The sequence below is a fragment of the Peromyscus eremicus genome, unplaced genomic scaffold (assembly GCF_949786415.1).
Source record: "Peromyscus eremicus unplaced genomic scaffold, PerEre_H2_v1 PerEre#2#unplaced_1340, whole genome shotgun sequence".
Taxonomy (NCBI): Eukaryota; Metazoa; Chordata; class Mammalia; order Rodentia; family Cricetidae; genus Peromyscus; species Peromyscus eremicus.
In genome coordinates this window covers 56,522-80,896 of record NW_026735575.1, presented here as the reverse complement: position 1 = coordinate 80,896, position 24,375 = coordinate 56,522, and the positions used below count along the sequence as shown (strand labels likewise).

Below are 24,375 nucleotides of genomic sequence, written 5' to 3'. Positions count from 1 at the left end.
TGCTGTGGACAACCGGCCACCTGGCTGTGGGCAAGGGGAAGCCCCAGTGCATATCCCCAGGGGGACATCACGGGCGAAGGCCCTGCAGCCCACTTCTCCTTAAGTATCAGCACTGACCCTTGGCCTGGGCAGTGGGGAACAGCCCTCAGAAGCTTGGAGTGAGGGGGCCTGGGAGGGAGGGGTCCAGTCCCAGCTGCCTAGCTATGGGTACTAAACAGGCCGCGCCAGGGGCAGCAGAGATGGGGGCACTCCACCACCTGCTTTTCCTTGTTTTGTTTTCGGGGCACTAATTACTGTGCTGAGCTTGGAGCTGCCTAATGAGGCCGTTTGGATTTCCTGTTGTTCTGGCTTCCCAAGACCCTTAAAGGGCCAGCATCACACTGCGAGGAGGCCCTGGGTGGGACAGGGGTGAACGTAGAGGGGTTGTCTCTGGTCTCAGCCTGGGCAATGAGTTGAGGAGGAACCCGTTCGGTTCACTGCTCCCCCAGCCCCTAGGCGTGCCCACCCAGAAGTGCCCTCACCGGAAACAGGAGCCTAAGAGCCTTGTGGTTTGGCCAGGGCTCAGGGTGGGGTGTGAGCGAGGCAAGGAGGCCAGAGCTGTGGAGGAAAGGCCGGTGATGTCACCAGTGCCCAGACTGTGAGAACCACTGCAGCACCAGGCAGGGGGGAAATGCTGTGACGACGTCCTGTCGTGTTCCCCCCCTCTTCCCACTGGAAAATAAACACTTGTTGTCTGAGAAACCTGAGCCGCTTCTGAAGGGCAGGCTGTAGACCAGGCTACCCCTAAGACAACCCCTCTGTACCACACCAGCAAGACCTGCAGAATGCATGCAATCCCTTTGCACTTTGGGGTTCTAAAGAGCCGAGCACTGGGGATGTCTGGGAGCCCATTCACATGCCACATGCCACATGCCACAGGCTGCAGCTGGGCTGATAGGCAGGTGAGGGGACACCATCTGTCTGCTTGAATCTCCCTCAGGTCTGAGGCACAGCCTTGGCCCCAGGACCTATCCTAAGTGCCACTTGGGCTGTAAATGTCCAGGCTGCAGATTCCCTGGGTCTCTAGGAGGCCTGGCCTGCAGCACCCTCCCCTACAGACAGGGTGACGACATTGTTGTTCTTATACTACAGGGACTTCCGCCTGAAGTTCCGGCTGCTAAATGGTGGGAATGAGGGTCCCCGGGACAAAGCCGGCCTGGTTCCCGCAGCCACCTCAGAATGGACGGAATCCCCATTGTGTATGGGCGCCCCATGCCCGCCCTCCCTTACCCTCACCGGACATGCCAACAAACAGCTCATTGAGCCTGGGGAGGGGCCCAGAGAGACAACAATGTCCCCCAGTAGGCCATGGTAGTGAGCTCAGCTGGGGGTGGAGGCTGCCATGGAGGCTGGAGGGCGATGATCTCAGCCTTGGGAGGGTTGGCCAAAGTGACAAGCTGACCTGAGCCTGGCTTCCCCAGTGAGGCTGAGAAGGCTGTGACCCTGCAGCCTCACTCTGACTGCCCCACCCCCATGCTGGGAACCGACCAGAACTTCCCATATACTTAAACTACCCCTGCCCTACCTGGCACCAACAGGCAAGGCCTTGGAACCCAGGAGACTGATCCTGGACCCAAGAGAATGGTGGACACTTCCTCTGGTCCTCATGGAGGTCTAGACCAAACACCTCTCCCAAGCCCGCAGCCCGCACGGATCACAGTAGAACTTGCAGATCAATTGGCAAATGTACTTTCTACGACCAAATCTTTGAAAGAGACCTGGACAGTCTGATCGGCGGCGGCGGCGGCGGCAGCGTTGAAAATCCTGTGCAGAGGTATTCAAGCCCTTAAACAGTACAGAACCGGTCTAAGTGCCCTGGAGAGCTCACCTTACCTCGAGCTTACGTAAAACTTTCCTGATGTATGGCCTCAGGTCATTCTCCCAAAACACCTTTGTGGATTCCAGGCTTGATTAAATCCTGTCTCCTCATTGGTCGAGCAGGGCAGCTTTTGGGGGAATAGAGGGAAGTGAGATTTTAGCCATGAGAGTATGTGGTCCAGCTGCCTCCACTCTACAGAAGCTGGACAAGCCAAGTGCGGGTTTGCAGAGGATGATGGAAACGGGGGAGCGTGTCTTTAGGCTTGAGAGGTTGGACCAATGCCTGGATTCTGGCATTCTAGACCACCCAGCCGTCCACCCATGGAAGCCGTCAGCTCAGGAGTAGACCTGGGCATTTTGGTACATTTGGCCCCCAGCCTCAAATGCAGGAAGGCGTTGTACTTCTGGCCTTTCTGCATCTCCCCACACTACACCCCTACACTTTCTGTACACCACTGCCCAGTGGTGGCTGTCCCAGTGCCTCTGCTCAAGAGCCCACAGTTGAGGCTGAATCCATCTGCCCGTGGTGTTTACCCACACCCTGACCACTAAACTCACAGCCAACCTCACAAGTCAGGACTCTGCCCTCCCCGGCTCTGCCAGCCCTCCCTTCTCATTTCCTCCCTTATCCTGGGCCTCTCTGTGCTCCCCAGGAATATTCTCCTTCCCTCTTTCCAAGCACTGCTCTTGGACTGGAGAAATGGCCGTGGTTAAGAGTACTTGCTGCTCTTCCAGACGACCAGAGCTAGGTCTCTAGCATCCAGGTCAGGGCTCACAACCACTTGTATCTCCAGTTCCTGAGCCTCTGGTATCCTTTTCTGGCCTCTACCTGCACACATGTGGGACACACTAACACTTACGTATAAATACATGATTCAGATAAACAAATACAACAAAGATCCGGCTTTTTGTTTGTTTGTCAATTCAGGTAATACTGCCTCCTCTGAGCCATGGGTCCATAGGCTAGCTAGCACATTCTTTTTCTTTTTTTTTTGTTTTTTTGAGACAGGGTTTCTCTGTGTGGCCCTAGATGTCCTGGAACTAGCTCTACAAACCAGGCTGGCCTCAAACTCAGAGATCTGCCTGCTTCTGCCTCCCAAGTGCTGGGATTAAAGACATGTGCCACCACCAGTGCCTGGCTTCTCTTTCCTTTTGAAGATATATTAATCAATTAGTACACACACACACACACACACACACACACACACACACACAGACAGAGTGTTTATGTAGGGGTCATAGGACAACCTCAGGTATTAGTCCTTACCTTTCGCCTTATTTTTTTAAGACATGGTCTCTCATTGTTCTAGATCCTTCCTTCTCTGCTTCCATCTTCCTGTAGGAGCACAGGGATTACAGACACATATGCTACTGCACTTGGCTTTTATGTGGGTTCTGGGAATTCAAACTCAGGTCTCCCCACTTGTACAATGAGTACTTTACCCATGATCCATCTCTCCAACCCGCCACATTCCTTTACTTGTGCCTCCATCTTGTCTCCACATCCCATGGGAAAAGAGTCAAATCACTTGTTCCTTTGTGGCCTCACACAGTAGATTTTCTCCACAATGAGGTGGCTATGGTACCCAATCTCCCAATCTTTCTTTCTTTTTTTTTTTTTTTTTCAAGACAGGGTTCCTCTGTGTAGCTTTGTGCCTTTCCTGGAACTCACTCTGTAGCCCAGGCTGGCCTCGAACTCACAGAGATCCACCTGCCTCTGCCTCCCAAGAATGCTGGGATTAAAGGCCTGTGCCACCACTGCCTGACCCCAATCTTTCCTTTTAAAAAAAAAATAATCTATTTATTTTTATTTTATGTGCATTGGTGTTTTGCCTGCATGTATGTCTGTGTAAAGATATCAGATTTCCTGGAATTGGAGTTACTGTCATGTGGGTGCTAGGAATTGAACTTGGGTCCTCTGGAAGTCAGTGCTCCTAACTGCTGAGCCATCTCTCCAGCCCCTCGTACCCAAGCTTTGTGCATATATGTTTCATCCATGTTTGTATGTACACACATGCATATGAACTCAGTGAAGCCTCAGGAAAATGAACCACGAACTATAGTGCCATGCTGTGTGAGCGTGTGTGTGTGTGTGTGTGTGTGTGTGTGTGTGTGTGTGTGTGTTACTGTGGATTGATCCTAGGTCTTTGTGCATTCTAGGTACACGCCTTACCACGGAACTGCGTGCCCAAGCTCTTGGTAGCACTGGTGATGGATCTGTCTCAGCTTCCCCCAGCTTTCTCTAACCAGAGAGCTACAGTGCTGAAAGGAAGTATCAGCTCCTAACAGAAGAGAGGAAGTTGGGCACAAGGCATCTCGGGTTCTCAGATGCCAAGGTGACTCCAACCGTGGGGGTGCTCCTGTGACCTGAGAAAGATCCCGGAGAAGGGTGAGTGGGCACCAAGTGTTGAGGCCTCTCCATTGCTGAGCTGTATATAACTGAGACCCTGGGATGGGCGACCCTGACTTTTTACCATTGCTCTGGAATTCCCTATGAGTACCTAGACCTTGACTTTCTTACATCTACAGGGCTGCAGGAAGGCACTCAATGGCCCAAACTCCTTGGGGCTAAGAGGAAGCCCAGTTCCTGTTGCCTCTAGGCCTGTCTGGACATTTTCCTAGATACTGGGCTGGAGGTTCTCTGTTAACCACAGGCAGGTCAAGTTATTCATTAGCAAACATCAGTATGCAATTCTCATTAACTCCAGGGGAGAGTTCAACCTGGATTAGCAACTGGGATACATGGTGTAGACACTGTCACAGGAAGTTCTCCCATATGTCTAACCTAAATCCTTCCTGCCACCATTGAAGTCCACTTCCTCTTATTCTGCCTGTGCTGGGAGAAAGGGATAGCTGGTCACTGTCCTCTGCTTCAGACCCATCACCTACTTGACCGTGGCCGTCAGATGTCTCCTTAGCTTTCTCCAGGGAACAGTGACCTGCTGGATCAAGCAGCTGTTCAGAGTTGGCACCTGTCCCCAGTCTCTTTCTCTCGATGTGAGAAATGTGCAACCTACTTCCTGGTTCAGCCTAACCCTTCCCTTCCAGGAGTCTGGGCACTAGGGCTGAGTAAGCCCCCACTCCTGGGTTCCTGCTGGTAGACAAAGCCAGGGGTGTGGCCCCATCCCCCACTCCTTGCTTGTCCTGGGTGGCAGCTGGGATCAGAGATCAGAGATCAGGTCGGGAAATGAGAGGGCAGAGTTGCTTCCAAGAGATGAATTGTGGGTTCGTGGGAGAAGGTGTAGGGCACAACAGTACCCAGGGACTCCCAAGGGTCAGGTGAGGATGGGATGTAAGCTAAGTGAAACTGGAAAGACCAAGGAGGGGGGAGAGCTTGGCCCTGGGAAAGGCCACGGGGAAAAGTAGACCTGTGGAGAGGGCCGTGGAGGTCAGCCTGGCGAAGATGGGAGGGCGGAGGTCAGCCTGGCGAAGATGGGAGGGTGGAGGTCAGCCTGGCGAGGGTGGGAGGGTGGAGGTCAGCCTGGCGAGGGTGGAGGTCAGCCTGGCGAGGGTGGAGGTCAGCCTGGCGAAGGTGGAGGTCAGCCTGGCGAAGGTGGAGGTCAGCCTGGCGAAGGTGGAGGTCAGCCTGGCAAGGGTGGAGGTCAGCCTGGTAAGGGTGGAGGTCAGCCTGGTAAGGGCAGAGGTCAGCCTGGCGAGGGTGGAGGTCAGCCTGGTAAGGGTGGAGGTCAGCCTGGTAAGGGCAGAGGTCAGCCTGGCGAGGGTGGAGGTCAGCCTAGCGAGGGTGGAGGTCAGCCTGGCGAGGGTGGAGGTCAGCCTGGAGAGAGTGGGAGGGTGGAGGTCAGCCTGGTGAGGGTAGAGGTCAGCCTGGTAAGGGCAGAGGTCAGCCTGGCAAGGGTGGAGGTCAGCCTGGCGAGGGTGGAGGTCAGCCTAGCGAGGGTGGAGGTCAGCCTGGTGAGGGTGGAGGTCAGCCTGGAGAGAGTGGAAGGGTGGAGGTCAGCCTGGTGAGGGTAGAGGTCAGCCTGGCGAGGGTGGAGGTCAGCCTGGCGAGGGTGGAGGTCAGCCTGGTGAGGGTGGAGGTCAGCCTGGTGAGGGTGGAGGTCAGCCTGGTGAGGGTAGAGGTCAGCCTGGCGAGGGTGGAGGTCAGCCTGGGGAGGGTGGGGGTCAGCCTGGGGAGGGTGGAGGTCAGCCTGGTAAGGGCAGAGGTCAGCCTGGCAAGGGTGGGGGTCAGCCTGGCAAGGGCGGAGGTCAGCCTGGCAAGGGTGGGGGTCAGCCTGGGGAGGGTGGAGGTCAGCCTGGCAAGGGTGGAGGTCAGCCTGGAGAGAGTGGGAGGGTGGAGGTCAGCCTGGTAAGGGCAGAGGTCAGCCTGGTAAGGGCAGAGGTCAGCCTGGTGAGGGTGGAGGTCAGCCTGGCGAGGGTGGAGGTCAGCCTGGCGAGGGTGGAGGTCAGCCTGGCGAGGGTGGAGGTCAGCCTGGCGAGGGTGGGGGTCAGCCTGGGGAGGGTGGAGGTCAGCGTGGTAAGGGCAGAGGTCAGCCTGGCGAGGGTGGAGGTCAGCCTGGCGAGGGTGGAGGTCAGCCTGGCGAGGGTGGAGGTCAGCCTGGAGAGAGTGGGAGGGTGGAGGTCAGCCTGGTAAGGGCAGAGGTCAGCCTGGCAAGGGTGGAGGTCAGCCTGGCAAGGGTGGAGGTCAGCCTGGAGAGAGTGGGAGGGTGGAGGTCAGCCTGGAGAGAGTGGAGGTCAGCCTGGGGAGGGTGGAGGTCAGCCTGGGGAGGGTGGAGGTCAGCCTGGGGAGGGTGGAGGTCAGCCTGGAGAGAGTGGGAGGGTGGAGGTCAGCCTGGTAAGGGCAGAGGTCAGCCTGGCAAGGGTGGGGGTCAGCCTGGTAAGGGCAGAGGTCAGCCTGGTAAGGGCAGAGGTCAGCCTGGTGAGGGCGGAGGTCAGCCTGGCGAGGGTGGGGGATGAGCAGATGAAACAGCTTCTTTGGAAAGACCAACCTCAGGATGAGGAAGCCAGGCTAAGAGAGTGAACTGCCCTCACCCCCGCCACTGCCACATTCTTCAGACCAAGTTGGCCTTCCATGCAATGACTGGACACATCAGGAGGCCTCTAGCCTGACTTGTGGTTTTGGTTTGGGATTTTTAAAGACTTTTTTTTTTTTTTTTTGGTTTTTTTGAGACAGGGTTTCTCTGTGTACTTTTGGTGTCTGTCCTGGATCTTGCTCTGTAGACCAGGCTGGTGTCGAACTCACGGAGATAACCTGGCTCTGCCTCCCGAGTACTGGGATTAAAGGCGTGTGCCACCATTGCCTGGCTTAAAGACAGGGTCTTATTTTATAACTCTGGATGGTCTGGAACATGTTATATGCACAGAACAAGCTGGCCTCGAACTCGCATAGATCTGCCTGACTCTAGCTTCTATTTTATTTTTCAAATGTGTCTGTGTGAGTGTGTGCTGTGTGCGGTGCCTGGGGAAGTTAGAAGAGGGAGTCAGATCTCCTGGATCTGGAGTTACAGATGGCTGTGACGTGGGTGCTGCCTGATGTGGGTGCTGGCAACCCCACTGGGGTCCTCCAGAAGACTAGACATAATTACGGATGGCCTTGAACTCCCAATCCTCCTACCTCCACGTGCTGGGATTACAGACGTAATTACTGCCTCCAGCTGAGCCTGGGGTCTCTCGGCAAGGTAGTCCTGAGCCTTCCCTTCCCTTCTCTCCCTGCTTATTGGTAGAATATGGACAGGAAGGAACTGGGGAAGGGGAAACCAGGGCTCTGGGCGAGCTGCCATGGAGGCTGCCTTAAGCCCCAGCCTCCTCTATGGCTGGAAATACCCGATGCGTGGTTCCTGGCCCCAGCTTTCCAGGCATCTCCTGGGTTTGGCAGATGTAGCTGAAGCAGCTGCCCGGTCATCAAGTTGACCCTGACCACCAGGCTTACCTCTATTCTGCAGCTGCCAAGTCTGTGCCCTGCTCTGCCCTCCCTTTCCTTCTGTCTTTTTTTCCCCCTCTCGTTTTTTTTGAGGCAGGATTTCTCTGTGTGGACCTGGCTGTTCTCAACTCAGAGATCTGCCTGCCTCTGCCTCCTGAGTGCTGGGATTAAAGGTGTGCACCACCACCACCACCCTCCCATCTTTTTAAGCACCCAAGAGGCCTGAGGAAAGCTTCCCATTCATCATGAACAGTTAAAAAGAAGCTTCCAGAACCCTTAGCTTCTCCTTTCAGGCTTTCTGTCTCTGCAGGCCCTAGGTGCTCTTATTGAGAAAGAACACTTGTCTCAGTCCCAGGCCCCATTTGATCTGAGTGCTCTGGGAAGGCCAAGGAGACAGTATGAAACTACTCCAGGCCCTAGATGCCTGGGGCCACGGAAGAGGAGATGGGAGGCCTTCCTGGGCCTTACAAGACGCCCAAGCAGTACTCCACCATGCCCAGTGATCCTGCCCACTTGGGTATCCTTTATTTGGCATACGATGGGTCATGAGGCAAGAGCAATCAGCCAGCGGACAGTGTACCCAGGAGGTGTGTTCTCTTGGGGACGTGAGAAAAGCTAAACCTCTCGGTGGCCAGCACCCTCAGTGATCAGATCAATTCAGGGATGCCTCTTCCGTCCGGAGGGCCACTGCTCTGAAAGACCACCTCAGCAGGAGGGGCTGCCTGGGTGGGAAGGTTTTCTCTGGAAGGCCACAGTGTGGACAGCTATTCTCTAGGATGTTCAGTCAGGAGCTTTATCACAGTCATCCTACAAAAGGCCCTGAACTCTTGACTTCTCACACTTCGCTCTCCCACCCCTCCTCCTGCCCCTCAGGCCTCTTCCCTTAGGAGTGTGTCCCTGTCTTTTCTCCTCCTCTACCTCTGAAACGTATTTGTACACTCCCCCACTCCCTTCCCCCGGGGGCCTCTGGTTGTCTTCGTGTTGCCTAGAGGGAAGGAAAGGAACTAAATTATTGTTTGAGTCTTGCAAATGCATAATCGAAAGCAGTCCTTTACTCTCCTAGGTCACCATTATTATCACACCGCACAGATGAAAAAAACAGGTGTAGAGTCGTGGTTACGTTTCAAGCCCAGGACCACAGGGCCAGGTCCCAGTCATACTCATTCACCGGACCCCAAGCCACGTCAGTACTCAGCCTTGCTCGGTCGGTCCCCTTCAAATCAGAACCCACTGTGACTTAGAATACCATGCCCCTCTTCTCTTCCCAGCCCTTTGGTTTTATCATCAGTTCCTGCATCCTGTTCCTTCCTCGAAGACCACCCCCCCCTCCCCCAGCCAGTCCTCGAGGCCAATGCTAAATCATCATCTTCCTCTTTCTTCCCTTAGCCTCAGGCCTATTCTAGGGACTCCACTCTGACGCTGGGCAAAAACTCGACGTATGCAGTTTCGCAGTTTCTCGAAGGAGCAGTAGGGAAAAGTGCGCCTCGCTGCGGGGCGCTGCCTGCTGAGCGGGAATCCAGATCCTAACCGCTGGCTCCCCTCGAGGGGAGGGGGAGAGGGCGGAGGTGCTTCTGCGGCGGCATCTGTCCGAGGCGGGCGGGAAGCTGCTGCATTAAATTGTAAAATCGATTTATTGACCGGCAGGTGCGAGCAGCGGCAGATGGAGAGCAGCGCTGCCCGGGCGCATCTGCGGGGAGCGGCGGCATCGATCCTGGCCCCCCCTCTGAAACCGTTCGTCCTGGGCCTTTCTGTCGGTTCACTCCTAAATGCAGGGCCAAGGTCGGAGAAACTGCGGCGCCTGAGTGGCTAGAGCAGTTCAATTCCCTTCCCTATCCCCTCCTGGCCTCAGGGCCCGAGCTGCGCCCCCACGGCTGGCAGGCTCTGCCAGCCCCACTGCCCCAGTTGGCACGCGGCGGGCCAGCCTGACGCGTGGCAGCGCCCTGCGGCAGATGAGGCACGCGCCGGCCTCATTTCAATGTGAATGGATCGAATGAAGCAGCCATGTGGCAGCAACAGTTTGCAAATCTCCCCGCCTTCTGTGCAGCTCCCCGGCCGCGGCTCCCAGCACGTGGCCCCTTCTCCGCAGCGACCGCAGCAGGGTCTCTCAAGGCTTAAGCGCCCCGCCCCAGACAGGTCTGCTTCCCCGCCCCCAGCCTGTCCTGCGGGCGCAGTAGCCCAGACCCCACCTCGCCTCTACCCGGGTGCCGTGTGCCGGGTCCAGACCGCTGTCCCTTGGGAAGAGTAGTGGCCAAGAGGAGGTGAACACCGCGCTGGAGGTCTCTGAGCTGCGCCCATGGCTCTGGGGAGCGCTCACAGGCTTCCAGCGGGGAAGGAGGCCCGAAACATCACCCCAATAACCTGTGGCTAGTTTGGAGACACAGCTGAAAGAAAACTTGGGCGGTTTTTTTTTTTTTTTTTTCACTTTCAGGAGTTGGTTCTGCATAACTGGAGAAACTGAGAAGTGGCATGCACAGTGGCCAGGAGGAGGGAACAGGAGAAGCAGAAAACTTGTAGGGAGGAAGGCTTTGCCTGGCTTCCCCAACACTCGGGCTTCAGAGCTGGGAAATGTGGAGGATGCCACGGAGTCGAAGATCTGTGGATTCAAGAAAGGGCTGCAGTGTATGGGGACCCAGGTCGGTCTGGCTTAGGGACCTATGGAATGTCTACATCAGGGTCAGTCAGCTGGCCCTGGCTGGGGACTAGGTCCACAGCGACCTCCTATGCACAGCCTCACAACCTTCCATTCCTCTGAGTAACCAGGACCGTGTTCCCTTTCTTCCACTTAAGAGTCGGTTCTTTTGCTCATAATGAGGGAGTGGGAGAGACCGGCTCGAGAAACAGTCTGTACACATTCATGTCGAGCAATGTGGGTAAAGACTGACCCCAGCAGATGGGAACTCTAGCAGGGCGGGACCCAGGGCTCCGAGTGGTGCCCTGTCCAGGTATGAAATCTCAGGAATATTGTGAATAGGTGCTTCTAGTGAAGAGGAAAATGTAACTCTTTCCTTTCTGAGTCAGAAGTTTTCTAGGTGGGTGGCTTACATTGCCCATTTTTGAGGAGAACAATGAGCCCAACTTTTGTTTGGTCCTTGACTGTTTGCAAAATATTTTGGCACACTAACGTGTATGAGGGAGTACTTCCAAGAGTAATAGATACCCTGTGTGGATGGAGATGTCTCCCTTGAGAGTTAGGCAAGTGCCAGCGTCAGAAAGAGAGCGCGTGTTAATGAACTCCCAGGCTAGGATTTTGGTAAGAGAGCTAATAGAGCCTGGTGGGGTTGCATGCCAGTTCCAGGGAGAGAGCGGGAGCATCCCCTGACATCCTAGGCAAGATCTAGGGATGCACAGAGGATGCAGAGAGATGATTTGGAAGTCCACTTGCTAGGACCGCCGGGAGGTACGCCCCGAGCTCCCCCTCCCTCGGGCCTGGGGCTCGGCTTGCCCATAACCTACATTAACTCGCTAGTGCAGCCTGGGCCCATCTGCCGGCCCCCGCCCCACCTCGGTTCCCCACGCCAACCCGCTCGCGCCAGATGGTGGCTGGGAGGGGTGGCCGTGCGTGGGGGACCCCGGAGCCTGTCTCCTCACCTCACCCCACCCCCACCCCACGCTCAGAACCTCATGTTCCTCACCGCCCCCCCCCCCATCCTCCATCAGCACCACCGAAGTCAAAAAATCAGACCATGTTCGTCATAGGCAGCTGTTGGGGGCTCCTCTTCCCCTACCATGGCCTCCCTGGGGCTGGAGCCGCGTCCCACCCCCACCCCCCGCACTGATCTTATCGTCCGACGACAGCCAGCCATCACCACGCGGGAGGGCTGACAGATGAAGCCACAGTGCCCCCACCGCCCTCAGTGTAGCCCAGAGAGAGTTCTCTAGCACCCCCGAGACTGGGAGAAGCCAGCCCTCCTCGGTCTGCGGCCTCCGGGGGGCATGACGGGTTCTGGGAAAGCAGCTGCACGGTTTGCACTCAGAGGCCACCCGGGAGAGGCGCGCGTGCGACGTGGGTGAAGACGCCCGAAACTCAAACAACTTGGTGCGCCTCCAGTTCCACCCTCCACCCTGCCCTCTGCAGAGAGAGCTGGGCCTGCTCAGCCGCAGGCTCTCTCTCCTTGCCTCTCTAGGGGTCCGAGGAAACCCCGCCGTTAGGAAAGTTCCTCCCTACCCCAGCGGAGTTAGGGGACACACAAGTCGGGGCCAGAATAGGCGACGACGGAAGCCCAAGCGCGACCCAGGTGAGGTTAGGCACTGAGGGAGAGGCCAGAACTTCATTACCATACAGCTGAGGACGCACCCCCGCCCCATTTCGAGAACCACGCCCCCCACCTCCCTTTCCGACCACTAGTCCCCGCGCAGGCACGAGCCAGGAGGTAGTGGGGGTGGAGAACAGAAGAGAGAAGGCACGCGCTGGGCACGCCCCGCGGCTGGGGAGTGACACGCCTACCAGGTGCCGAGAAGCCCAGAGTCTTAGACGCTTGGCCCTTTGCCTTGCCTGGAATGGCCACGGAAAGGTTAACGCGTCCGACGGCTTCCCTGCGGTGCTGGGGACGCGTGGTGGGTGGGTGCTCGTAGGCTGGAGGCCAGCCAGGCACGAGCTACCTACAGTCTGGGACGAAGAGCGAGATCCAAGTCCCCTGGCGCTGGTTTTCGCTTTCTTGGTTTAAGTTCTTCCCACCTGCTGGAGGACTGACTATAGGAAGCTAATGCCTGGAGCAGATCCACCGCCTACGGCGACCCTTTAGCGTTTCCACCCCCAGGACTATCCGGGAACCACCTCACCTCCCGCTGCATCACTGGGCTACCCTCCTATCCTTTGGTGGCGAGGGTCTCAGCCTTTAACCAGACGATCTCTGAGGGCTGCTCCCTGGGCACGCGCAGAGCTGGGAGCCCAGAGGTTGGAAGAGGGGCGGGGACCTGCGCCCTACTGGCTAGTTGACAGGGGGAGCGGCGGGGGCGGAGGCCCCCTCCGGTGGGTGTTGGGACTGTAGCCACTAGAGGCCTAGAGGGGAGGGGAGAGTGACCATGAGTCTGTCTGACTGACAGGCTGCGAAGAGGAGCCAATATATATAAGAAAGGCTCCGGAGGCAGCAGGTTTCAGTAGCGGCGCTGCTCGCCGGCCAGGAACCCCAGGCCAAGAGCCTCAGCCAAAGCCGCTTGGGTGCAGTGTACCCCGGCACTAGACCGCTTGAGGCCCTAGGATTAGCTCCAGGACACAGACTCAGAGCGACCACCGCCCAGTCGCCTTCACCTGGAATACCTACGGAAGCATCGAGCCGCCGCGGAGTTTTCGAGAAGGCGACCAGGGAGGGAGCAGAGCCCCGAGAGGAATCAGCTTTTCAGGAACTCGGCTGGCAGACGGACGTGCTGGAGAGCGACATTCCGAAGAAGCAAATTCAGAGCCCCCGAGTGGAGAGGACAGCCCAAGGAATGACGCCTGCATCCCGGAGCGCCTTTCACTGGGCGCTGCTGCTGCTGGCGGTACTGTGGCCGCAGGTAACGTCCCGCGCCCTCTCCGCCCCTTCCCGCAGCGCTCCGGGCTTGCGCCCCGGCGCCAGCTGAACCTGACCGCTCTCCTCCTTCCTTCTCTCGGTCCCCGTGCAGCAGCGCGCTGCCGCCTCCGGCATCTTCCAGCTGCGGCTGCAGGAGTTCGCCAACGAGCGCGGCGTGCTGGCCAATGGGCGGCCCTGCGAGCCCGGCTGCCGGACTTTCTTCCGCATCTGCCTTAAGCACTTCCAGGCAACCTTCTCGCCGGGACCCTGCACCTTCGGCAGCGTCTCCACACCGGTGTTGGGCACCAACTCCTTCGTCGTCAGGGACGAGAATAGTGGCGGTGGTCGCAACCCTCTTCAACTGCCCTTCAATTTCACCTGGCCGGTAAGCACAACCTGGGAGACCACCGAAGGCAAAAAAAAAAAAAATTAAATAAATAAAAGGAGCGCCCAGAAAGCAGAACCTCTTTCCAAAGGGCACCCCCAGGAGAGCCCCGGGGGCTCTTCCTCTCCTGCTCCCCCGCCACACACACCTCCATTCTCTCATAAGACCATCCCGGAGAGGGCTTTCACTAGTCTTTCTTCCACCCAGTTCTCGGGATACGAGTTTCATTACCAATGCCCCAACGCCGCACCACCCGCCCACTCCCAGCTCTCACTTACACTCTCGCATCCCACATCCCTCCCTCCCTCCCTCCCCTGCCTTCTCAGCTCGCGCGCTGTCCTGCGCGAACACCAGTTATGTTGACCCGAGCTCGGTAACTGTATCCTGCAATTAGATTAATTAAACAGGCTGCTGCGAGGCACCCCCTCCTTTCCTGCCCTGCTCATATCGCTATCTCTTCCCCCACCCCCACCCCCACCCCCTTTTGCTTCCCAGGGTACCTTCTCACTCAACATCCAAGCTTGGCACGCACCGGGAGACGACCTGCGGCCAGGTGAGTTATCTCACTCCTCAGCCACAGGGGGGCGACATCACACGGCGCCGAAAGAGTTAACCTGTCATAGGCGGGGGAAACGCGGGCTTGGGGGTGGGGGCCAGGACGCTTAGCTTGGCCGGAGCTGCGCCCCGCGCTGGACGCTCGGATTCCGCTTGCTGCCTGGACTCAGAGCACAATTGCGTTTCCTGCGGGTTATTTTTGGCGTGGGAACGCGGGGAGCACGGCGGTGAGAAAGGCCGAGGCTGCCAGCGCCGCTGACGGGCCCCTTCCTGTATTTTACACCTTTTGCGAATTCCGCTCCTTTGGAAAGGGAATAATGGCTTTGGGATGTTGTTCTGACACAGAGGAAAAGGATATTTCACCAGCACAACAATTCTCACTTTGAAAAGGAAAAAAGAAAAAAAAAAAAAAACATTGCCTACCTCTGGAGCAGAACCCCTGAAACCGCACCAAAGAACTCCTTGCTCCCGAATCTCGAATCAGAGAGCTTCCCCCTTTTAATTTTTTTTTTTTTCCATTTTGACCTCTTTTCCTCTTTCCCCTCCATATCTGCCTCCACAACCCTGGGATATCTTAACATCCGTCTATTGTACCCTTTCTGAATGCTATCAAGCCCCCTGCACATGCACACACCCAGGGAAGCTAAGTAGCAAGACGCTGGGACCCTCTGTCCTGTGCTGACTGGCAGGTGGGGTTATCGGGATAACTAGTCTGGTTGTTAACTGACCCGCGTAGTCACGGTGAAGGAGACAGTGGGCAGCAGTCTCTGGCTCTCTGAGTCGGACTTTCTCCCACCGACCCTCTCCTCTCCTTGCAGAGGCCTTACCAGCCGATGCGCTCATCGGTGAGATCACCATCCAAGGCTCCCTTGCTGTGGGTCAGAACTGGCTTTCGGACGAGCAAAACAGCACCCTCACAAGACTGCGCTACTCCTACCGGGTCATCTGCAGCGACAACTACTATGGAGACAACTGTTCCCGCCTGTGCAAGAAGCGCAACGACCTCTTCGGACACTACGTGTGCCAGCCAGACGGCAGCCTGTCCTGCCTGCCGGGTTGGACGGGGAAATACTGTGATCAGCGTAAGCAGCCAGGCCCCCACTGGAAGGGAAGGGAGGGGATGTCCCCCGTGAAAGTGGGTCTGTGCTGCCTACTAGCTGGGCCCCAGGACCACCTGGGGATGCTATAACCTAGGGCTCAGAGCTCCTCCTCAGGGGGCATAAGGCCACGTGGATCCCTATTCTTCATTCCATCCAGCATGGCTCTCTCCCACCCCTTTGTCCCTGGCTCCCTTCCAGATAACCATGGCTCCTCTTGGAGGCCAATAGTAGGAAGTGAGCTCAGGAGAGCCGGAGGGGAGGTTGAGGCTTTGGTACGCTAACCTCATCCAGCCCTGTTTCCTTTCCCTAGCTATCTGTCTTTCTGGCTGTCATGAACAGAACGGCTATTGCAGCAAGCCAGCAGAGTGCCTGTAAGTTGGGGACAGGAAGCGGGCGGGTGACGGGGGGGGGGGGGGGGGGGGGGGGGGGGCTCTTCCTCGTAACCAGGCCTCCCACCTTACGCCCGGCTTCTTGTCCTGCAGCTGCCGTCCAGGTTGGCAGGGCCGTCTGTGCAATGAATGTATCCCCCACAATGGCTGTAGCCATGGCACCTGCAGCATCCCCTGGCAGTGTACCTGTGACGAGGGCTGGGGAGGTCTGTTCTGTGACCAAGGTGAGTGAAGGGAGGAGAGATGGGGTCGCGGGGGTGGAAACCAGAGCTGGTGACTGGACCCTCTTTCTTGGTGACCACTAACTGGCTTCCCTATTACTGTTCATGGATCTTAGGACATGTGTGTGGTGTTGGGGATGGACCTCAGGGTATCAGACATGCTAGGCAAGCTCTCTACCTATGAGCTACAGCCCAGCTCAATCTTGGTACTTTTAAAGGCTCTTTTCAACTGACCTAGAATGGGATGGTGGTAGGACATTCTCCTCCAGGTACAGAAGAGCCAAGGTGACTGAAAGAGAGGCCCAAGGGGTAACAGCTTGGCAGCCTGGAGCTCATGCTCATAAATTCTAGCAAGACCAAAGAGAAAAGGAGGCCGAGCTCTGTTCCTCTTTCTGCCTTTAGTTACCGATTAACCCTCTGAGTGTTTGCTAACCTTCCAAGGCTGTTTGAGCAGCTCTCCCCTAAACAGCTGTCTGGTGGGGTGTGCCCACTGGCTGCCCTGGGCTGTGGCCAAGCTGGGCCTCTGGGTGGAGGGAATATCTAACTGCCTTTTTTAGTGTGGGCACAGACACCTGCCTTTCTCCGGTGACACTTGCCAGGCAGCTGCCTGGGCTCTACCTGGTATTTGACGGTCAATCCTCCTCTGCCTACATAGGAGTCTGTGAGCCTATTCTTCTACATCCCTGTACCAGATGCATCCTCTCCTCTTCAGGGTCAAGACTGTGCCTGTTGTCATGGAGACACTGCACAGGCCTGGCAAGAATGGGGAGGGGGGGGTGCCATGCTGGAAAAAGCTTGCCTAGGCCCTGACTTGTTGCCAGCATGGAATTCAGTCCTTGTATGCTCTCTCTCTCTCTCTCTCTCTCTCTCTCTCTCTCTCTCTCTGACACACAGAACGTCCCCCATTTTTCTGTCCCCAACACACACGCACGCACGCATGCACCTGGTCCCTTGCTCTCCCTTTCTGCCATCCATATTTGCTCCCAGGCGATACAGTCGTATACTCGTTATATGTAAACACAACCCTCATAGGCCCTCTGTTTGCTTTGTCTGGCTCTCTCGCCTTGTTCTTCTCCAGTAAGAAAATAAATAGCTATCATTCAAAATACACTTTTTTTTTTTTTCAAGACAGGGTTTCTCTGTTTAGTCCTGGCTGTCCTGGAACTCGCTGTGTAGACCAGGCTGACCTCGAACTCAGAGATCCACCTGGCTCTACCTCCCAAGTGCTGGGATTAAAGGCGTGCGCCACCACCACCTGGCCTAAAATAACACTTTTAACACCTCCTTTAGAGCATTCCTGGTCCTACCTGTGGTGGCTCTCATCTCCCTGCTACTCTTCCCACGTGTTGAAATTTTACTCCTTCTTCTGGGTCCTTTGGGCGTGCAGCTCCTCCATGAAGCCTTTCATGGCTTCCTCATTGACGAGGGGCCTTAACTTCACCTCCTTCTCCTCTTCATCCTGCTGTGGCTGGCCGTGTGTGTGAGCTTACACAGCAGGACACTGACCAATTGTGCTTTGTTATCAACTTTCCTCTATTTGTACAGTTTCAATGTGGTTTAAGGTACTTCAACACTCACGATTTCCCTGGCAGAGGAAGGGGGATGCCTGGGCCTGGAAGACGTTGACTCTTCTTTGGGTCAAGTACTTTGGGCTGACTTTGCAGGTAGGTGGGAGAGTTTCTGGTCCCACTCAGCTGGTTGCTTCCTGTCTCCACAGATCTCAATTACTGCACTCACCACTCCCCATGCAAGAATGGAGCGACGTGTTCCAACAGCGGCCATCGGAGCTACACCTGCACCTGCCGCCCAGGCTACACTGGTGTGGACTGTGAGCTGGAACTCAGCAAGTGTGACAGCAATCCCTGTCGAAATGGCGGCAGCTGTAAGGTGAGACCCAAGCCAGCTCAGGGAGGCAGAGGTCTAACCAGGTAGCATCCGGGTAGTCTTTGGATATGCATCCGTGGATAGGCACGATGGGCAAGCAGAGGCTAACTGCCAACCTCATATATCCTTGCCCCATCCCCAGGGTCTAACTGTGGCCTGTTAATGGTCTCTCTCCAGGACCAGGAGGATGGCTACCACTGCCTGTGTCCCCCAGGATACTATGGGCAGCACTGTGAACATAGTACCCTGACCTGTGCTGACTCACCCTGCTTCAACGGGGGCTCCTGCCGGGAGCGCAACCAGGGGGCCAGTTATGCCTGTGAATGCCCCCCTAATTTCACTGGCTCCAACTGTGAGAAGAAAGTCGACAGGTGCACCAACAACCCATGTGCCAATGGTAAGTCCTTTCTGTCACTTTACCAACCTGCTGAACTGGCCTGGGGCCAGAGAGCCTGAGAGAGAGTCAAGAGAAGAGAGAGAGACCTGTCTGCTACTCTGGGCAGACTGACTGAAATGGACTCTCCTTTGCTTTGGAGGGTGAAGAGCTTGCATAATTGGGGGTGACTCTTTGGAAGAGAAACAGGTCAGCAGCAGGCCTTAGGTGAGGGGTAGTGCCCCATCCTGTATGACTTCCATTCTTATTCCCATGGATGAGCCCTGATCTAACTAGGATAGCCAAGTGGCCCTCCTTAGGAAGCCTTGAATTAGAAAGAAGGATGTAGGCCGGGCGGTGGTGGTGCACGCTTTTAATCCCAGCACTCAGGAGGCAGAGGCAGGTGGATCTCTGTGAGTTCGAGGCCAGCCTGGTCTACAGAGTGAGTTCCAGGACAGGCTCCAAAGCTACAGAGAAACCCTGTCTTGAAAAACCATAAAAAGAAAGAGAAATGTTGGAGGCTTCGCGTCCCTTCTCAAGGGCCAGTGATTGTTAGAGCTCTGTACCTTGAGCCCCATCTTTCCCCACACTCACCAGAATGAGCGTGGCACAAAGTATTTAGGATATCAGCACTTCTTGAGACACAAAACACGTTGGTAATCTCCATGCACTTGGTCGACAGGTGACTGTAAGACAGGTGGACAGCCATTGGGAGCTGTTGAGGGCCTGGGGGTGGCAATGTAATCTGTTCTCACTCTCACGCCTCAAGCCACAGTTTTATCATCCCTGAACAGGAAGATGTAACTAAGTGTCTTTGGTGAGATTGTGAAGATTAAATTAAATGATGATTGCGCCTACCTGACTGCTTCCTGTGTGTAGTCTGTAGTGGCCTTTGTGTCCTCCCGGCCCGATCCTCAGAGCTACCTGTGAAGTTTAACAGCGGAAGAAACTGAGGCTAGGGATCAGTCAGGTAAAGCCACAGGCGTCAGATCCTCTGCTAGAGAGAGCAAGCCAAGCATATCTGTCTTACCCTAAAATTCTGTAAGATGCCAGGAACTTATACAATAGCCCGCCGAGGCATGGAGAACCAGGGTCAGCGGAGACTTTGTGCAGTTCTCTTTGTAGAAGGGTTCTGTCCGTGCAGTCTGAACACACGGAGGTAGAAGGCTTAAGCCCATAGATTAGGCCCCATGCCCTTCACCTGTGAATTTGAAGGCTGTTGCTGACTTGGGTCCTGTGTCCTTACAGGGGGCCAGTGCCTAAACAGAGGTCCGAGCCGTACCTGCCGCTGCCGACCTGGATTCACAGGCACCCACTGTGAACTTCACATCAGTGACTGTGCCCGAAGCCCCTGTGCCCATGGGGGCACTTGCCACGATCTGGAGAATGGGCCAGTATGCACCTGCCCTGCTGGTTTTTCTGGCAGGCGCTGTGAGGTGCGGATAGCCAAGGATGCTTGTGCCTTGGGGCCCTGCTTCAACGGGGCCACCTGCTACACTGGCCTCTCCTCAGACAAGTTCGTCTGCAACTGTCCTTACGGCTTTGTGGGCAGCCGCTGCGAGTTTCCCGTGGGCTTGCCACCCAGCTTCCCCTGGGTCGCCGTCTCGCTGGGTGTGGGGCTGGTGGTGCTGCTGGTGTTGCTGGGCATGGTGGCCATAGCTGTGCGGCAGCTGCGGCTTCGGCGGCCCGATGATGGCAGCAGGGAGGCCATGAACAACTTGTCAGACTTCCAGAAGGACAATCTAATCCCTGCTGCCCAGCTCAAGAACACGAACCAGAAGAAGGAGCTGGAAGTGGACTGTGGCCTGGACAAGTCCAACTGTGGCAAACTGCAGAACCACACATTGGACTACAATCTGGCTCCAGGGCCCCTGGGGCGGGGGACCATGCCTGCGAAGTATCTTCACAGTGACAAGAGCTTAGGAGAGAAGGTGCCACTTCGGTTACACAGGTGAGCCATCCTTGGAAGCCCAGGGCTTGGCTATGGACCCTAACATAGTTTGACTGGGTCTCCCAGGCTGAGTGGGAGACCGGCATCAGGCCCTGGCTGCTTTTAAACAAGTAGGGTGTGGTACTGACAGCAAGATTCTCCAGTTGCCTCTCTGTAGGGAGCCAGGCACAGTGGCACACACTTGTAGCCCTAACTTAGGCTGAGACAGGAGGATGGCAAGTTTGATGCCAACCTGGGCAACATAGCAGATCATTCTCAGAGACAAAATGCAAGGCTCAGAGGGTAGAGGCACCTGCTGCCAAGACAGGTGACCCGAGTTTGATCCCCAGGATCCACATGTTAGAAGGGGAGAACAACTTCCTGCAACTCGTCCTCTGACTTCCACAATGGTGCGGTAGCATGCACACTTTCACATGCATGTGTGCACACACACACACAAGTGTAACAATTTAATTTTTAAGAATTCTTCTAGGGTTTTTTTTTTTTTTCTTTTTTTTTTTTTTGGTTTTTCGAGACAGGGTTTCTCTGTGTAGCTTTGCGCCTTTCCTGGAACTCACTTGGTAGCCCAGGCTGGCCTCGAACTCACAGAGATCCGCCTGGCTCTGCCTCCCGAGTGCTGGGATTAAAGGCGTGCGCCACCACCGCCCGGCTAGGGTTTTTTTTGTTTTGTTTTTTTTTTGGGGGAGGGGCTTTGGTTTTTTGAGATAGAGTTTCTCTGTGTAGCTTTGCGCCTTTCCTGGATCTCGCTCTGTAGCCCAGGCTGGCCTCGAACTCACAGAGATCCGCCTGCCTCTGCCTCCCGAGTGCTGGGATAAAGGCGTGCGCCCCCACCGCCCCCACCCTGGCTTCCTCTAAGGGTCTCTCACTAGGGAAGTCCCTCTCGCTCACTCACTCGTTCTTCACTCGCAGACACCAGCTGTCCACTGCCTATCTCTTGTGACCGCCATCTCCCCACAGTACGGCTTGTCTCTAGTGGCAATACTCACTTTTTCTAGGCCTATGAGCTTTCTGGTTTGGTTGAGTCCCGTGGCTCTCTTGGGGGCCTGTTCTAACTACCTGCCCCCAGAGGCCGGCATTTGAGCATGCCCAGCCTGCACCATTCTGGACCACTGTAGTAGGCAACCTTTAACTCTCGGGGATCTAGATCAGCACCTCATTGTATCTCCAGCCCCCCCGCCCCCATTCTTACCTGCCTGTCTTGTGTTCCTTCAGTGAAAAGCCAGAGTGTCGAATATCAGCAATATGCTCCCCCAGGGACTCCATGTACCAGTCAGTGTGTTTGATATCAGAAGAGAGGAATGAATGTGTCATTGCCACGGAGGTAAGTTCTGAGCTGGCCTTCCCCGTCAGCGTGTCCCCTCCTGCCTCGTGTGGATGGAGAAATGTCCTGCTCACTAGCAGCCTCCTGGAGGGGTGGGTCAGAGGCCTCTTCCTTGGTGTTTGGTGGCTCCTGGGTCCCCTGCTGGTCTCATTACCACAGAGGGTGTGAAACAGGAACCAGGTGGCATGCCTGACTCGGCAGCTGCACCCATGAAAGGGACAAAGTTAAGGAGCCAGGGGAACCTCCGGTAGAGCTAGGAAGGACAGCCATGGCACCGGCTACCTTTCAGGAACTATTACCCAGCTGCCTTTGGGTGAAGATAGTTGCCTGTGTCCGCCCGCTCCTTGTCACTGGCTTCCTCCCTTGTACCCCCACATTTGTGCAAACGCCCAGACACTTGTATATCTTAGGGCAGAAGACTGAGGGGACTGCCCCTCCCCCAGTGACTTCTCCCCAAAGAGGCCCAGAGCATCCCCGGAGACAGGGCCTATCCCCAGGATAACCATTTTCCCATCTTGTATGTGCTCCCCAGGTATAAGGCACGAGCCTACCCAGACCCCAGCTTCGGCCCAGCAGCTGGGCCTCCCTTCTGCATTGTTTACATTGCATCCTGGATGGGACGTCTTTAGTATGCACAGTGCTGCTCTGAAGAGGAGGAGGGAATGGCATGGACTGGACAGACTGTGAACCTGCCAAGAGTTGCACCACCCTGCAGGCCTGCAGGCGTCTGCCTGGCCTCAGATGGGCAGCCCTACCAACAAGGGACCAGAGCCGAGGAGCCAAAGGAGCATCCGTTGAGCTGATGTCCAAAGTGCCACTTGGACTCGCTCTGCCGACAGTGGCCATCACGGGGCTCTTGACTGTTCTTCGGAGAGTAGCAGTGGCCCAGTTGGTCTCGGAGCTGCTGTGGCTTCCATGGGCATCTGTGTTTCCAAAGTGCCTTTGCCCAGGTTCCATCATGACTGCTGGGCCCAAATGGGAGAGGAGAAGGAGGCTTGCAAGGGACGGGCCTCCCGTAGGCAGGGAAACTGTGGAGTTTGGCTTCTGGCAGGGGCTACCCAGCGGGTGAGGTGAGACAAGTGATTCCTGCCTCCAACCACAGCATGTGGGGTGCCACCTAGCCTAGACCCTCTGGGCAAAAGTAGATAGCTCACCTCTCATTGGTCCTGGTGCCTCTGGGCTTGTGTGGACAGACAGGCTTGGGGCCTGCCCCTTGTGCCAGCTGGGGTTTTAGGCCTAACTGGGGAGCTCAGGGCTGGTATGGGGAGATAGCGGATGCTGCTGTGGCCTAGGCCCTTTCCTCCCCCATGCCCATTTCTGTGCCCTTGAGCCTGGGCTCCATCAGTACCCACTGCTGCCCCAGACCACCCTTGAAGCCGATCTTCAGAAATCAATAATATGAGGTGTTTTTTTTTTTTTGTAGTTTATTTTGGAATCTAGTATTTTGATAATTTAAGAATCAGAAGCACTGACCTTTCTACATTTTATAACATTATTTTGTATATAATGTGTATTTATAATATGGAACAGATGTGTACAGGAAACTATTACTTCTTGGGTCCTGTCTTTGTAATGGTAGAGTGGGAATCTTCTCCCTGCTTTCCTACCCCAATAGTCGGAAGCCCCCTCCCTTCTTGCTGTTGGATGCTCTCCTGGGGCTCCCAGGGCCTGCGCATGCTTGGGTTTGGTATGTTGTGTGGAAGGCCTGTGTCTCAGTCCAGTCTTTGGGGATCCTAGCCTCATCCTCCTTATGCCCAGCCTAGGCTAACCTTCCATGCCTGGGGTCTTTGAGACTGAGTACCCCTACCCCACTTTTTTCTCCCAGCATTCCATGGGGCTATATTTTCCCTGGCTGGAATCACTCTCCCCTTTCCCCAAGCCTGAGAAGAAGCATGAGGGCCTTGATTTGCTCCTGTTGAGGAATCTCTCATTACTTATTCAAAAGGACTCTCTTATTAGATAATGAGTTAAGTCCTCTCTGAGCACTTCCTCCTACCCTATTGCCTGCTCTTTCCTCAGTACTGGTGAGGAGTTGATCTGGAATGGGGATGTGCAGGGGATTTGCTGAAAGGATGGATGAGGCTACAGGGACTGGGAGAATCAGCTTTCCTGAGTCGGGTTGCCCAGGCTGAGATGCTAATCAGGGGGTTTCCAATCTACTCCATGCCCAGCTTCCTCTAAGGCTCAGGATAGTCCCTAGGGTGCCAATCCTCTCTCTGCAGCCACAAACATACCCCATGGTGAGCAACTCACAACTCATGAAAAACCAAAACCAAAACAACCACCCCAAGCGAGGGAAAAGCTGCTGAGATGCCCCCAGCACTCAGCCTGTTCACAGTAAAGCAAAACAGACCCAACAGACGCCCTTCCTAATGGAGGCCAATTGCCGGAGCCAAACTTGGCCCCACCCCCAGCTCCAGCTTGGTGACCCAGGATCTGGGTGCTTATTTGAGTGCCAGGAGCATGCACATGCTCCGCGGCTTGGTCATCATTCTCTGTTGCTCTAGTGCACACACAGGGTATCAAACAGGAAAACATTCAGGGAACCGTTCCCACAGCCTGAGCCCACAGCCGAGGGAAGAACAACACGACCTCACTCTTCCTGCCCAAAATGAAACAGGAAAGCGGCTCCTAGGCTCTTGGGGGCGGGGGAAACTGGGCTGGGACAGAAGGCGAGATGACGAGGCTCCCATGTGGGGGACAGGTAGGACACCCGCAAGTCTGCACGTCCACACCACCAGGCTGGGCTACACATTGCCAGATGGTCAGAGAAGAGCCCTGGAGGGGTCCTGGTTGCTGGCTCAACCCATTTACCACCTCTGATACCCTAGTCAGGGAGCTGAGAGCACCCGACACATCACCCCCGCTTCCTGGCACAAGTGGGAGCCCACGCAAGGACTTGGTGCGGCATGCTTATGGGTGCTCCAACCTGCAGCCCACGCCAGGCCCTCTCCCTAGCAACTCGGAAGTGG

The 24,375-nt window shown here is 55.9% G+C and overlaps 1 protein-coding gene across 1 annotated transcript; it reads left to right on the top strand.

The window, feature by feature from the left end:
• The first annotated feature begins 12,849 nt into the window (after positions 1-12,849).
• Positions 12,850-22,925, top strand: Dll4 (delta like canonical Notch ligand 4). Its single transcript, XM_059253081.1, has 11 exons — positions 12,850-13,228; positions 13,337-13,609; positions 14,105-14,162; positions 14,983-15,246; positions 15,575-15,635; positions 15,747-15,877; positions 17,592-17,761; positions 17,936-18,155; positions 19,380-20,082; positions 21,295-21,403; positions 21,936-22,925. The coding sequence occupies exons 1-11, from the start codon at positions 13,163-13,165 to the stop codon at positions 21,939-21,941; spliced, it is 2,061 nt and encodes a 686-aa protein (XP_059109064.1). The 5' UTR covers positions 12,850-13,162; the 3' UTR covers positions 21,942-22,925.
• Positions 22,926-24,375: the final 1,450 nt, after the last annotated feature.